Source organism: Phaseolus vulgaris, chromosome 10, assembly GCF_051622355.1.
Source record: "Phaseolus vulgaris cultivar YP4 chromosome 10, ASM5162235v1, whole genome shotgun sequence".
NCBI classification, from domain to species: domain Eukaryota; kingdom Viridiplantae; phylum Streptophyta; class Magnoliopsida; order Fabales; family Fabaceae; genus Phaseolus; species Phaseolus vulgaris.
The window spans coordinates 30,857,008-30,871,186 of NC_143507.1; the positions used below are offsets into that span (position 1 = coordinate 30,857,008).

At 37.3% G+C, this 14,179-nt stretch overlaps 1 protein-coding gene across 1 annotated transcript; it reads left to right on the top strand.

The window, feature by feature from the left end:
• The first annotated feature begins 2,271 nt into the window (after window positions 1–2,271).
• On the top strand, window positions 2,272–3,083 carry LOC137819633 (cytochrome P450 71A1-like). Its single transcript, XM_068623535.2, has one exon. It carries the CDS (start codon window positions 2,281–2,283, stop codon window positions 2,908–2,910), a length of 630 nt encoding a protein of 209 aa, XP_068479636.1. The 5' UTR covers window positions 2,272–2,280; the 3' UTR covers window positions 2,911–3,083.
• Window positions 3,084–14,179: the final 11,096 nt, after the last annotated feature.

The following is a 14,179-nucleotide window of genomic DNA, read 5'->3' on the forward strand; positions in this document are numbered from 1 at the left end:
CATCTGGCGAGTGATCCTCGAACATATCCACCGTCATCACAGACCTTGCGTATTTCTTCCCCTCTGTGACGCAGTGCATCCACCACCCGAGAATGCTCCAGCGATGGTGTGGATCTCGCCATGAGTGGGCATCTCATGCTGCTGAACCTCACCACCCGCCGGCTGGGAGCTCGATGCACCTCCCGTCCTCTTGTCCAGCAGGTAATTGTTCAAAAACCCGCTCTTGACCAGATCGTCGAGCTGGTATCCCAAGGCCAAACATGAATCAACAGTGTGACCAAAACTCTGGTGGAACTCACACTAGGCGTTTGGTTTTGGTCCTAACACCTTGTCGCCCACTTTCTCAGGCGCCTTAAGCCTAGCTGCTATGTTGGGAATGGCGATCAGATCCGCCAAGCCCATGACAAACTTGTACTTTGGTGGGCGATTATACTCCCTGGGGCGTCCTGGGCCCCTTCCCTTGTTCTTCCTCGGATCATAAGGATGGCGAGTCCTTTGATCCTTCTTCGCCGCCATCGTCTCCAGCACCCTCTGCGGCTGGATTCTAGTCTGGGCTCGCGGCCTAGCGGGGGCCACGCTCCCTCTCTTCTCGGCGATGTGGGCCACCGCAAGTCGCTTAACTTCAGCAAACGTGGCGGGGTGAGCCCTAATCAGCGCCTCACAGAAGGGTCCCGGCAGCACGCCCTTTTTAAAGGCGTATACCAACATCTCCTCGTCTTTAGCAGGCGAGCAGACCATCTGTGCTCCAAAAAGATTCAAATAGTCCCTGAGGGACTCTCCCTGGTATTGCCTTATGTCGAACAGGTCATAAGACACCCTAGGTGGCGCCTGGTTCACAATGTACTGCTCGACGAAAAGCTTCGAAAACTGCTGGAAATTGGTTATGTGACCTGTAGGCAAGCTCACAAACCATTCCAACGTTGTTCCCTGGAGCGTGCTCACAAACATCTTGCAATATACAACATCCGAGCCTCCTGACTGCATCATCTGCGTGTGGAACGTAGTGAGATGTGCCTCAGGGTCCTCCACGCCGGTGAAAGAAGCTTTCACAGGTACTACGCTCGCAGGGATAGGCGTGTCTGTGATCGCTTGAGCAAACGACATTGGGAAAACGCACGGTGACGACGACGGCGCGACCTCTTCAACAACTGGGCGTCCTCTCTGCTCCTAAAGAGCTTGACGCAACTCCTCAGTTACTTTGCTGAGCTCTTCATTCCTGGCCTGAGAGGCTACCAGGTCTTCATGCATCTTCGCTTGCTCTATGCGCGATGCCTCCACATTCGCCTGCAGCGCACGCATGATCTCCATCATCTGCGCCATGGTCATGGCGCCTTCTGCAGCAACTGGCACAACGGGACTTGAACGGTTGCTTCTCATCTTTCTCATGAAAATTCAGCAAACCAAACTTCAGCGAACAAGACCTTCACCAGCAAACGATCGATCCAGCAATCAATCGGTTAAAAACTCTCAAACTCCCAATAACTTCCAAGAACGCAACCACAACAGCACGTCGACAGATTCGGACGTCGAAGCCTTCACAAAAACCTGCAATCTCACCACGAACCTACCGTTAAATTCAATTGAACATTCCACTAAATGTGCATTCGAAAATTAAACTCATTTTAACATTTTTTTTATTGAATGTTGCTAATTTCTTTGGGATTTGAGTTATGGAAACATTTTGGAATTATTTTTATCATAAAAAAATATATTGAATAGGAGTATTTAGTTACTCGAACCCATTTACAACCTAATACCATATAAATGTAGATTAGGAAAATAATAGATTCTGAATCAATCTATCTAAATCAAGCCCTCTAAATCTCTACCCTTCGGAAAAATGAGTCATCTTCATCTAGACCTTATAGAATTTTCAATAAGTCATCAAATCATACTCAATATGCAGAAGAATGTTCCAATACTAATGTTTCTACAATACCCGTTCTGGACTCAAACGCATTGAGAATGATCGAATGCCAAACACCTTTGAACAATGCTATAACTACATAGAAGAAGCCCATGAATATTGTAGCAAAAATCACTAATTTTAGAAACATATACGTGTCGAGGAAAAATGCACGTTGAACTATTATGCCCTAACAATTAGGATGTACATGGCAGCAAGCACTGCAAATGTCTTCCAAACTTTACATGCCGCAATTAATTTGTCACAATGACAAGTATATTTGAAAGATTCTTTTGCACAATGTCTTTAGGACCAATCACAAATGGGTGCCTTTTGTGCATTAATAATATTATTTTCGTTTCAAACAATAGCAAATGGGTGCTTTCCCTATGCAGGACATGCTTGTAGCAGCAACGGATACAACTGCAGCAACAACCGTGTGGGCTATGACTGCACTACTACATAATCCAAGAGTAATGAAGAAAGTTCAAGAAGAAATTAGGACTTTGGGAGGTAAGAAAGAATTTCTAGAAGAAGATGATATTGAAAAGTTTCCCTATTTGAAAGCTGTGATAAAAGAGGTATTCAGACGGTATCCACCAGCACCACTACTTGTGGCAAGAGAAACAAATAAAGCATGCATGATAGGTAGTTATGAAATTCCAGCCAAGACAATAGTGTTTGTTAATGCTTGGGCAATCCATAGAGACCCTGAGTCTTGGAAAGACCCAGAAGAGTTTTTACCCGAAAGGTTCTTAGATAGTACTGTAGATTTTCATGGCCATGATTTTGAGTTAATTCCATTTGGTGCTGGTCGTAGAATTTGTCCTGGTATTCCTATGGCTGTTGCCTCACTCAATCTTATTCTTGCTAATATTCTAAATTCTTTCGATTGGGAATTACCAGAAGGAGTGAGAAAAGAAGACATTGATACAGAAATGTTGCCAGGGCTTGCTCAGCATAAGAAGAATCCACTCTATGTTTTGGCCAAGCCTCGAATCTAAATCTTTAATAATAATGTAACTTATAATACTGTTTGTCCTTCCATTTGGCAGAAATAAGGGCATGTTGATGTTATGTGTGCTCTTGATCTTTTACTGCATTGTGTTAGCTTAATCAATTACCTTTCCCATGTATCTTTCTTTGATTTCCTCATGAGAGAATAAAATGAGAAATGTATATACTGTGTTGATATTTAACGTTTACTATTAAGTTTTTAATTATTAGATTCTTAATTTTTAATTTATAGATGTAGTATCTAATTTATTCTATAGTAACTAATTTATTTTTATATCTAATATTAGTTTATATTTAATTATTTTTTTAATGAACGGTGATAATTCTTAAATATGTAATGATTTCTCAAAATATGTAATTGACACGCATAGTCATAATTTAAAATTAAAAAAGAATAAAGTTGTGAAATTAAAAAAAAATTAAAGTTGTGATTATAGTTATGATTCCAAATCATTCATAGTTTGATGCTATATGGTGTGAGATTGGTGTAATCTGAGCTATGAATAATTAACATGTATTAGAAATGATAAAGGATTTTTATACCATTATATATGATTTATATGTTATAGAGTTTCAAAAATACTCACAAACACTTCTAACTTAATATTTTCAAAATAAGTTTAACATGGAGAAACAAGTAAGAACATTTATTATTATTGAATCTATCCTTATCTCTAGAAATATAAATATTCATTACTATCGGGTCTAAATCTATTGTCAGAAATTTATTCAGTTAAATTACTATAGAGCGTTTACATATAAACAAATACGATAACAGAGAAATATGCAAATGTAATAGGTAAAAAGTAAATGTAAGAGAAAGAGAAAAAAAACAATCACATACATAACTTAATATGCTTTGATTAACTTCAATCTATGTCTACAAAAGAATTTATTATAATTTGATATTACAATTCTCTCACGACAAACTCTCACTAAAGAACAGTTGAAACATTAGTATCATCTGATGATACAAAGTCATATTTGTATATTGCAATATTGTCATAACTAACTCACGTGAAACACGCCTATACTAATGAGGAAGACATGTGACAATGCTTATCGTTACTAAATTGGAAAGTCACTTAGATGGTTTCACCATATCATCCATGTCTTAGTAGATACTAAGAGACTAAATAATCTATTGAGACCATATACCACATACGATAGAAGTTGTGTATAAAACATTGGAATATTTACACAATTAGATGACCTAGGAACCTTTAGACAAGATTTTACTAAGTTAATCTTCACAAATCTCCATCTTGGTTTAGCACAAATCCTCCAAGCAACAGTCATTTTCTGCCACTAAGCCCATTACAAGTTCCATCGTCAATCATTTGGATAAAATATAAGTAATGAAAGAACTTGTTGCCTAGCAGAACCTTCCTAATCATATAAGAGGGATTATGATATGTTGAAACCTTCATCACCTTTACAAATACTCAAGTATTCTCCTTTCTAAAATGTAACTTAACATTAATATCCTTAGTGGTTTCATGGTATACTTTATTCTTAAACATCTATATTGTGTTGCTATTGTCACAGTGACAATTTGTCGTTGCACCTTCAGCTCTTTGGCTAGACCCTTCAACCATAAGGCTTCCTTCATAACTTCTATAATGACAATGTAATTTTTTTTAGTGGTTAACAAAGCCACTACCTTCTTTAGATTGATTTTCCAACTATAGTACTACCATAAGTAGTGAACACGTAGCTTGTGAGAGACTTTTGGTTCCCAAACACCTAATAAAGCCTGAGTCAACAAATCCTTCTATGAGAACATATTTAGAAGATTTTCTAACTCCAACATAAACTAGAACTTTCCAAGCGATCCATTCAAGTAACAAAGAATTCATTTAAGAGTTTGGCAATTAGCTCGACTAAGATTTGACATGAACCTGCTAAAAATACTCACATCATAGGCTATATATCAAGGCATGTGCAGACCATCGCATACATAGAAAAACCAACTATATTAGCATTTGAAGTACCATCCACATAACATTTTTCCTCTTAGAAGATTGTTCAATCCCCAAAGTCTTTCCAGAAATTCCAAGGTTCTTCATCAAAACCTTGTTAAGCTCAGTTTTAACCTTTTGCACCTTAGGCTTATTATTACTTGTTATTAAAAGGTTATCTACATACAACAACAATACTATGAAACGAACTCCTTCTAGAAACTTGAAGTAAATGCTAATATCATACTTGTTACATTCAAATCCAATTCTTGTGATGAATTCATCAAACACTTGTTCCATTTCCTTGGGGATTGTTTCAAACCATACAAGGATCTGTTTAACTTACCGACATAATATTTTTTGTCTCCTACCTCAAATCCTTCTAGTTAGTTCATATGTGGTCTTAAAGTCCATTTGTTCCTGCTTAAGGTTAAGCTCAACAATCATGGCTAACAACATCTTAATGAATTTGTGATTTACTACAAGAGAAAACATATCATTATAATCAACTCAATATGTTAATTATCTTGTTGCTTATGTTTTCCCATCATTGGTTACTAAAGCCTAGAGAGAAAAACTTAAGAGTGATATTAAGTATTATGTACGAGATGACCTTTATCTGTTGCCCCAATAGCCTATGTTATTTTGTGAAGTCTTTGGTGTGTACATTTTATGGACCATTCCCTATTTTTGTTTGTTTTATATGTTGATCAAGAGTGATCAAGAGCTTTGAAGAATCCAAATCCAAGGTGTTTGATAAAAGGTTGGTGTTGCTGCTGTGTGTGGGTGAGATCTGGGTAGATTAAAGTGTAATCCACTCTTTCGTTGAATCTAAAACTAATGTGAATTGAAACCTTTTTAAAATGGAATGTTTTTCAACTAAGGGAAAAACAACCTGTTGTTTTGTCGAATCAACCGATTGTTTTGTTCTTAAGAGGTTTTGAAAAAGGTTGAAAGCGGTTTGACTTGGTTGACTTAACTGTCAAACCAAATAAATTGGTTGTTTCGTATTTTCAACCGATTGTTTCTTTGAAAATCCTAACAAAATTCAGTTTTGATTGGTGAATTTGTCTTAAATTATTTCTAACTGAATACGCTTCTTCATTAAATGTTTTTTAACCAATCTTTGGAAGTATATATAGTTTGTTTTATGCTTCTGAAGAGTAAGAAACAATTTTGAGAAATTCAGTTTGACAAATTTGATCTCAAGTTTTCAAGATTCACATCAAGTTTTGGATTTTCAAGTAAGAGTGGAATAAAATTGCAATTGTATTCTTTTTAGTTGTACTTTGATCAGGTGTAATCCTTTTCTCTATCTTCTGTATTTCTGTAGTTGTATTGCAGAGAGTGTTGTGTGTTCTTGAGGTGTTCAAGATCAATACTCTTTGTGTGGTTTGTCAAAGGTAGTGTGTTTCTTGACGGGTTCAAAGTCACTATTTTGGTGTGTGGTGTTTGTAATCTGGTTTTGATTGCTTAGTGGATTACCCAGTGGTTTCTGGGAACTGGATGTAGCTCTTGTTGTAAGAGTGAACCAGTATAAACTTCTTGTGTGCATTTACCTTTCTCCGATCTTTTTTAAATTCTGTTTTTAAGTTGTTTAAATCTCTACTGGTATAAACAACTGATTGAATCGAAGAAACTGTTGAAGATGGTTGCTGCCCCTTCAAAATTGTGTTTGATGAAGACCTATATGTAGTGTTTGATGAAGACTTTTATGTACATTTCATGTATTTTTGCTTTGCTTTAAGCATGTCTTTGTTAGTGCTTAGAGGTTGTCTAAGAGTGGGCTTTTTGCTGAGTAACTCACCTCATAACCACTGGCCATGTGTTAAGAACAAGCATAAGTTTTCCTAAACTGTTTTTCACATGTTTTACACAAAAACACGTTTACTGCATAAAAATAAATCTGTTCTTTTCTAAATAAACAGATTCATTTTCTTCACTGATGCCTTGGCTAAAGTCTTGAAAAAAATTAGATTTTGTGCATCAGGTATTTTGACTAAGTCTTCTTCTTTTCAAAACGACTGAGTTTTAAATAGTTAAACTTTCTCTGTTTTCGTTTTGAAAAATAAATCTGTTCATCTGTAAATGAATAGATTCTTTTTCTCTCTGGTGCCATGACAAGCTTAAACGTTTTCAGTTTTATCTCTGCACCAGAATGGCTGACTAAGTCTCCTCACTTAACAGATTCTCTAACTGCTTTTTGAAAATAAATCTGTTCATTTTATTTTCAATCTGTTCATTTTATAACAGCTTTAACTGTTTTTCAAATATCTGTTATAAGCTGGTTCTCTATAAAATGCAAACTTGTTTTCTGAGTTCAGAATCAATTCAACAATTCATACATTTGCAAAAACGAGTTTTACAGCAGAGAATCAAAGGTTTACAAAGGATTAGCATTTGTTCTTCAAAGATTTCAAAAATCACAAAGTGTTTGTTCTTGGTTTGGTTCCAAAAGCTTGGTGTGAGGTGCAGCTACTGTTCTAGCAATCTTGCCTACTGGTTTAAGGCTGATCTTTGTTACCTCAATCAGGTGTAGTCGTTTCACTTCTTATTACTTGTAATAGTTTGGTTGAACCCTCTTCTTGATAGGTGTTCTTGGAGAGTGGGTGTGTGTGTGAGCTGAAATAGGTTTTTTTCAGCAAAGAGTACCTAAGTTCTTGTAGGTTTCAAGAACAGTGGGAAGTGTACTTGATTGTACTGTGTTTTAGTGATTTCCACCTGTTGTTGGTGAAGACTGGATGTAGCTCAGGTTGAGTGAACCAGTATAACTGCTTGTGTTCATTCTCTCTCACTCTCTGCAATTTCGTTTCTGCATAATTGGTAAAACAGCAAAGAAATAAATCTGTTCAATTGAAAATAAATCTGTTCTTTCTGGGCACTGTGCATACTGTTCTTGATTTCTGAAAAAGCTGTTTGAATCTGATAAAGAACATATATAATCTGCTAAAAGCCATTGGAACACATTGACTGTAATAGGCTGCTCAAGAAACTGTTAAAGCTATTAATTGAACCTTAAACAATTGTTGAAAGTTGAAGCTTGCTGTTCTGTGATCCATTGTTCTTAATTTCTGGAAAATTGCTTGACATCAAGAAGAACACTCATAATCTGTTAAAAGCCACTAGAACAGGTTGTTTGCAAAGGTCACTCAATTAATTAGCATACTATCAATTGAACCTTAATCATTTGCTTGAAATTAAAGTTTGTTGTTTTTTGTTTCACTGTTTTTCATTCTGATATCTGTGTGTGTGCATCTGGGAAATCTATCTGCATAGTCTTGTGATTAACCTTGCTGTATTAAAAGCGTTTCAAACAAAAACAGTGCTGAAATAAATCTGTTCATTTTCACATAAATCGATTTATTTTCTGTAAAACTGTGTTAAACACTGTTTCTGCGAGAAAGTTTTAAGAGGTCAATTCAACCCCCCTCTTGAACTTTGGCACTATTAAACCCAACAATTGGTATCAGAGCTAGGACTTGTAGTTTAATCAAGTTTGTTTGTAAAAATGTCTGAGTTTAATGTGCTTTTTGCTGAGGGTTCTGCTGTAAATAGACCACCTATGTTTAATGGATTGAATTATGCATTTTGGAAAGTTAGAATGAGAATTTTTATGGAATCCATTGATGCATTAATTTGGGAAGCTGTGGTCAATGGACCTTATGTGCCAATGCAGATTGTCAAAGATGAACAAGTTGAAAAGCCAAGATCAGAGTGGAATGAGACTGAAAGGAGGAAGGCTCAACATGATCTTGTGGCCAAGAATATCATAACTTCTGCATTGACAATGGACGAGTTCTTCAGAATATCTCAATGTAAGTCAGCTAAGGAGATGTGGGAAGTCTTAGAAGTGACTCATGAGGGGACTGAGCATGTAAAAAGGTCAAGGAAACATGCACTCATCCAAGAATATGAGCTGTTCAGAATGCAACCCGGAGATAACATTGCTGATGTGCAAAAAAGATTCACCCACATTGTGAATCACCTCACTGGCTTGGGAAAAGAATTTGATAGAGAGGAGCTCAACATAAAGATATTGAAGTGCCTCGACAGAAGCTGGCAACCAAAGGTGACAGCTATCTCTGAAAGTCGTGATCTGTCAAAATTGGGAACTGCTGCACTGTTTGGAAAGCTGATGGAGCATGAGCTAGAGCTTAAAAGACTTAAAGAACAGGAAACAACAGAGAGAAAACCCAAAGGTTTGGCACTGAAAGCAACTGAATTGGATGAGATCAAGGAAGAAAAGGAAAATGCTGAAGATGATGATACAATCAACCTTCTTACAAAAAGATTCAGCAAATCTCTGAGGAAGAAAAGCAAAAATAGGAACCAGCAGAAAAGAAGGTATCCTAAACCCAATGATTTAAATTCCTCTAAATATACTTGCTTTGGATGTGGCAAAACAGGGCATATCAAAACAGATTGTCCAGACAATCAAACTAAGGACAAATCTGCCAGCAAGAAATTTGAAAGGAGCAAAGGAAGAAGAGCCTACATCTCATGGGAGGAAAATGAAGTATCCTCAACCAGCAGCTCTTCAACAGAAGATGAGGAGAACAATCTGTGTTTCATGATGAAGGATGAGGAGTCAAGCTCTGAATCAGTAAGTAATTTTTCTGCTGATTCTGATAACTATGATGATTTGCTTGCTGCCTTCAAGGAAACACATGATGAAGCCAATAGGCTAGCTGTAATATGCAATAAGCTGCAAAAGGTAAATAATGTGCTTGCACCTAAAGTAAAAACACTTGAGGAAGAATTGCATAAGGCCAAAACAGATTTGGTAAGCCTTGAACTGACTTGCTTGCATGCCTCTATTAAAAACTGTGAAAACTGCAAAAGATTGGAAAAACAAGTGGAATATTTGCTGAAAACCCTTTCCAATTTCACCAAGGGAAGAGAAAACCTTGAGTCTCTCCTTGGATCACAGAATGCTGTTTTCAATAAGAATGGACTTGGTTATACCCCTGGAAATACAACCAATGTCAAAAAGCTTTCAAGTTTTTTTGTTCCAGCAAAATCAGTTTTTTCAGCTTTTAACAGTGGCAAAAAGGCATCTCATGTAACTTGTTTTTACTGCATGAAATCTGGTCATACATCTAGGTCTTGCATTGCTAGAAAACATCTTGTGCCTAAGAACTTAGCAAAATGGCTACCAAAGAGAAGGTGTTAATCTGTGTTGGACCCTATACTGAAAAGGGTACCATTTGTATATTTTTTATTTTGTTTTGCAGATTGGAAGCAAGAAAAACCAGTGGTACTTGGACAGTGGCTGTTCCAAGCATATGACTAGAGATCTTACTAAGTTCACCAGCCTAAAGCTCAAAGCAGAAGGACATGTAACCTATGGTGATAATAACCGAGGGAGGATTTTGGGCAGAGGAACTGTTGGAACAGGGAGCTCAACAACCATTGAGAATGTGCTGTATGTAGAAGGACTTAAGCATAGTCTTCTCAGCATAAGTCAGCTTTGTGACAAAGGATACAAAGTGAATTTTGAGTCAAATGGCTGCACAATCTCAAGTAATTCATCTAGTAAGGTACTGTTTACTGGTAAGAGAGTGAATAACATTTATCTGTTGAATATCATGGAAACTAACCCTTCAAATGAGTGTTTGCTGTCCAGAAGTGATGAGTCTTGGTTGTGGCACAGGAGGTTAGCTCACATACACACAAATCACTTGAATAAATTGAAATCTAAAGATTTAGTTTCTGGTTTGCCTAACATTAAATTTCAGGACAACAGGCTTTGTGATGCTTGTGTGAAAGGTAAACAAATCAAATCCTCTTTCAAGTTAAAGGATATTGTCTCTACCAAAAATCCATTGGATGTGTTACATATGGACTTATTTGGTCCATCTAGAGTTGCTAGCTTGGCTGGAAATTTGTATGCTTTAGTTGTTGTGGATGATTACTCTAGATTTACATGGACTTTATTTCTTGCACATAAACATGATGCTTACACTGCCTTTAAGAGATTAGCAAAAATTCTGGAAAATGAAAATGGTTGCTGCATTAAATCAATTCGAAGTGATCATGGGGGAGAGTTTCAAAATGCTAAGTTTGAGAGGTTCTGTGAGAAGCATGGGATAGCTCATACCTTTTCAGCCCCTAGGACACCCCAACAAAATGGTGTAGTTGAAAGGAAAAATAGATCACTAGAGGAACTTGCTAGAACTATGTTAAATGAATCTAAGCTTCCTAAGTATTTTTGGGCTGATGCTGTTTATACTGCAGGTTATGTCTTAAATAGGACCTTAATAAGACCAATTCTTAAGAAAACCCCATATGAATTGTATAAGGGCAGAAAACCTAGTGTGAGTCACCTTAGAGTATTTGGGTGTAAATGCTTTGTATTGAATAATGGCAAAGAAAATCTTGGTAAGTTTGATGCTAAATCTGATGAAGGTGTGCACATTGGTTATGCTTTGAATGGTCATGCATATAGAGTCTTCAATAAAAGGTTGCTTATAGTAGAAGAATCAATGCATGTTGTGTTTGATGAAACTGATCATAGCATATCTAAAACTGCTGATGAACCTGACAGTAATGAATTTAAATCTGTTTTAAATCAAAATGAATCGATTCATTTTGATACTGCTGATACACATGCTATACAAGAATCTACTGCAGCTGCAGGTTTGCCAAAAGAGTGGAAAACCCCAAGAGACTTAACCCTTGATAATGTCATTGGGAACATTGAGAAAGGAGTGTCAACTAGAAAATCCTTGAACAATTTCTGTGAAGCAATGGCCTTTGTATCTCAAGTTGAACCCAAGAATTTGAAGGAAGCTCTCAAGGACAGCAACTGGATTTTAGCTATGCAAGAGGAACTGAATCAGTTTGCTCTTAATGAGGTCTGGACTCTTGTTCCTAGAATACCTGAGATGAATGTGATTGGAACAAAATGGGTATTTAGAAACAAGATGGATGAGCATGGAGTGATCACCAGAAACAAGGCTAGGCTTGTAGCTAAAGGGTACAATCAAGAAGAAGGAATAGACTATGATGAGACATATGCACCAGTGGCTCGGTTAGAAGCTGTTAGACTGCTGCTTGCCTTCTCCTGCATCAAAGGGTTCAAGCTATTTCAAATGGACGTGAAGAGTGCCTTTCTAAATGGCTATATAAATGAAGAGGTATTTGTCTCACAACCACCAGGTTTTGAAGACCATCAACATCCAGAATATGTGTTCAAACTCCAAAAGGCTCTCTATGGACTCAAGCAAGCTCTTAGGCAATGGTATGAGAGGCTAAGTGATTTTCTCACCTCACAAGGCTATGACAGAGGCACATCAGATAAGACCTTGTTCATTAAGAAGAAAGGAGATGACTCAATTCTAGTCCAAGTATATGTGGATGACATCATCTTTGGATCAAACAATGGAGAATTGTGTGAAGCTTTCGTGAAAGTCATGAAGAGTGAGTTTGAAATGTCAATGATGGGTGAGTTGAACTATTTTCTAGGCTTGCAGGTCAAACAACTCAAGGATGGCATTTTCTTAAGTCAAGCTAAGTATTGCAAGGATCTGCTGAAGAAATTTGAAATGGACAAGTGTAAATCAATCAGCACACCCTTCTCAACAAGCTGTCATTTGGATCATGATGAAGCTAGAAATTCTGTTGATGAAACCAAATATAGAGGACTCATAGGATCACTACTGTATCTCACTGCCAGCAGGCCAGATATAATGTTTGCAGTGTGCATGTGTGCAAGGTTTCAATCTGCTCCTAAAGAATCACACTACAATGCTGTCAAAAGGATTTTGAAGTATTTGCAAGGAACTAAAGAAGTTGGCTTGTGGTATCCAGGTAATATTTCATTAAGCTTAACTGGTTATTCTGATTCAGATTTTGCAGGTTGCAAAATTGACAGGAAGAGCACAAGTGGAACCTGTCATTTGCTTGGATCAAGCTTGATCTCATGGCAATGCAAAAAGCAGAAAAGCAGGGGAAAGCAAACCACTTCTCAAGGTGTACTAGAAGGTTGGTTCGCTGAAAATGAAGAAGGCATCAATGCCTACATTCACGAGACAAGCAGGAAGCAGATCAACATACCCAAGGTGCTGGATTTCAACTGGCTGAAATCTGAAAAATTGGTAGAAACAAGGGCTGTGTTGAAGCACCAGAAACTGAAAAAGATGCTGGAATTAACGGGTAATGTTTATCCTGACTTGGTTAAAGTATTTTATACTAACCTCACATTGGATGGGAAGAATGTTGTCTCTTATGTGAAAGGGACCAAGATGAAGATCACAAGTGAGGTGTGGAATTCTGTGGCTGGAATAAAATATACTAGACTAAAAGTAGGGAAAGGAAATACCAGTGGAATTTCAGAATTCAACAAGCTGCAATATTATAAGAGTTGCATGAGGAATCCTACAGAGAGTATAAACAGGTTCCATGCAGGGCATTTGAACCTCACTCCACGTCTAGTTGCATACATCATAGCATGGCAACTAATTCCAAGAGGGACAAACCATGCTGTCTTACATGAAGAGGATCTCATTCTCCTATATTGCATCATGAACCAGATTAAGGTAAACTGGGTGTTCATTGTCAATGAACACATGCTCAAGTAAAAAAGGTTGGCTGATTACCGATTTCCCTATGTTATTCTTGTTTCCAAATTAATTGATTACTTTGGTGTTGATGTTACAAATGAGAGAAATGACCCTATCAAAGCTGTAAGTGAGATTGATACTTCAACTCTCACCAAAATGGGTTTTCACAAAATGGAAGACAAGTGGGTGGTTCTCAAGGAGAAGGACCCTCAAGCAGAACATGAGGATGAGGATGAAGCTGTTGCTATGGATGATGACTCACCTGCTACCCAATCTGAACATGAGGAAGTTGCTGCAAATGCCATAGTTGCCTATCAAAGTCCAGAATACCGTGGAGAACCAATGTCTATGTTTGAGAGGCAAGTGCTGTACCGTCTTGATGTCATGTCTGCAGAACAAAGGGCACACTTTGAGACTACTCATGCAAGGTTCCAACACCTTGATAATCAGATTGAAGGAGTTCAGGCACAACTTGCAGAGCTTTACTACAAGGATCAGTAGTTTTTCTGTTTTTAATGCTTTCCTTATCAGTTTTAAAGTTTCTGTAATGTTGAACTATTTGGTCTTTTGTTTCTAAACTATTATGATTGTGGTTTCTGCTTTATATCCCTTTATTCCCTATGCTTATATGCTGTTTGATGAATCCAAAGGGGGAGAAAAATAGCTCACCATGCTAGGTGAAGCTAGCTGAAACAGGGAGTTAATCCTGCATTTTTAAACCGATTCTGCAT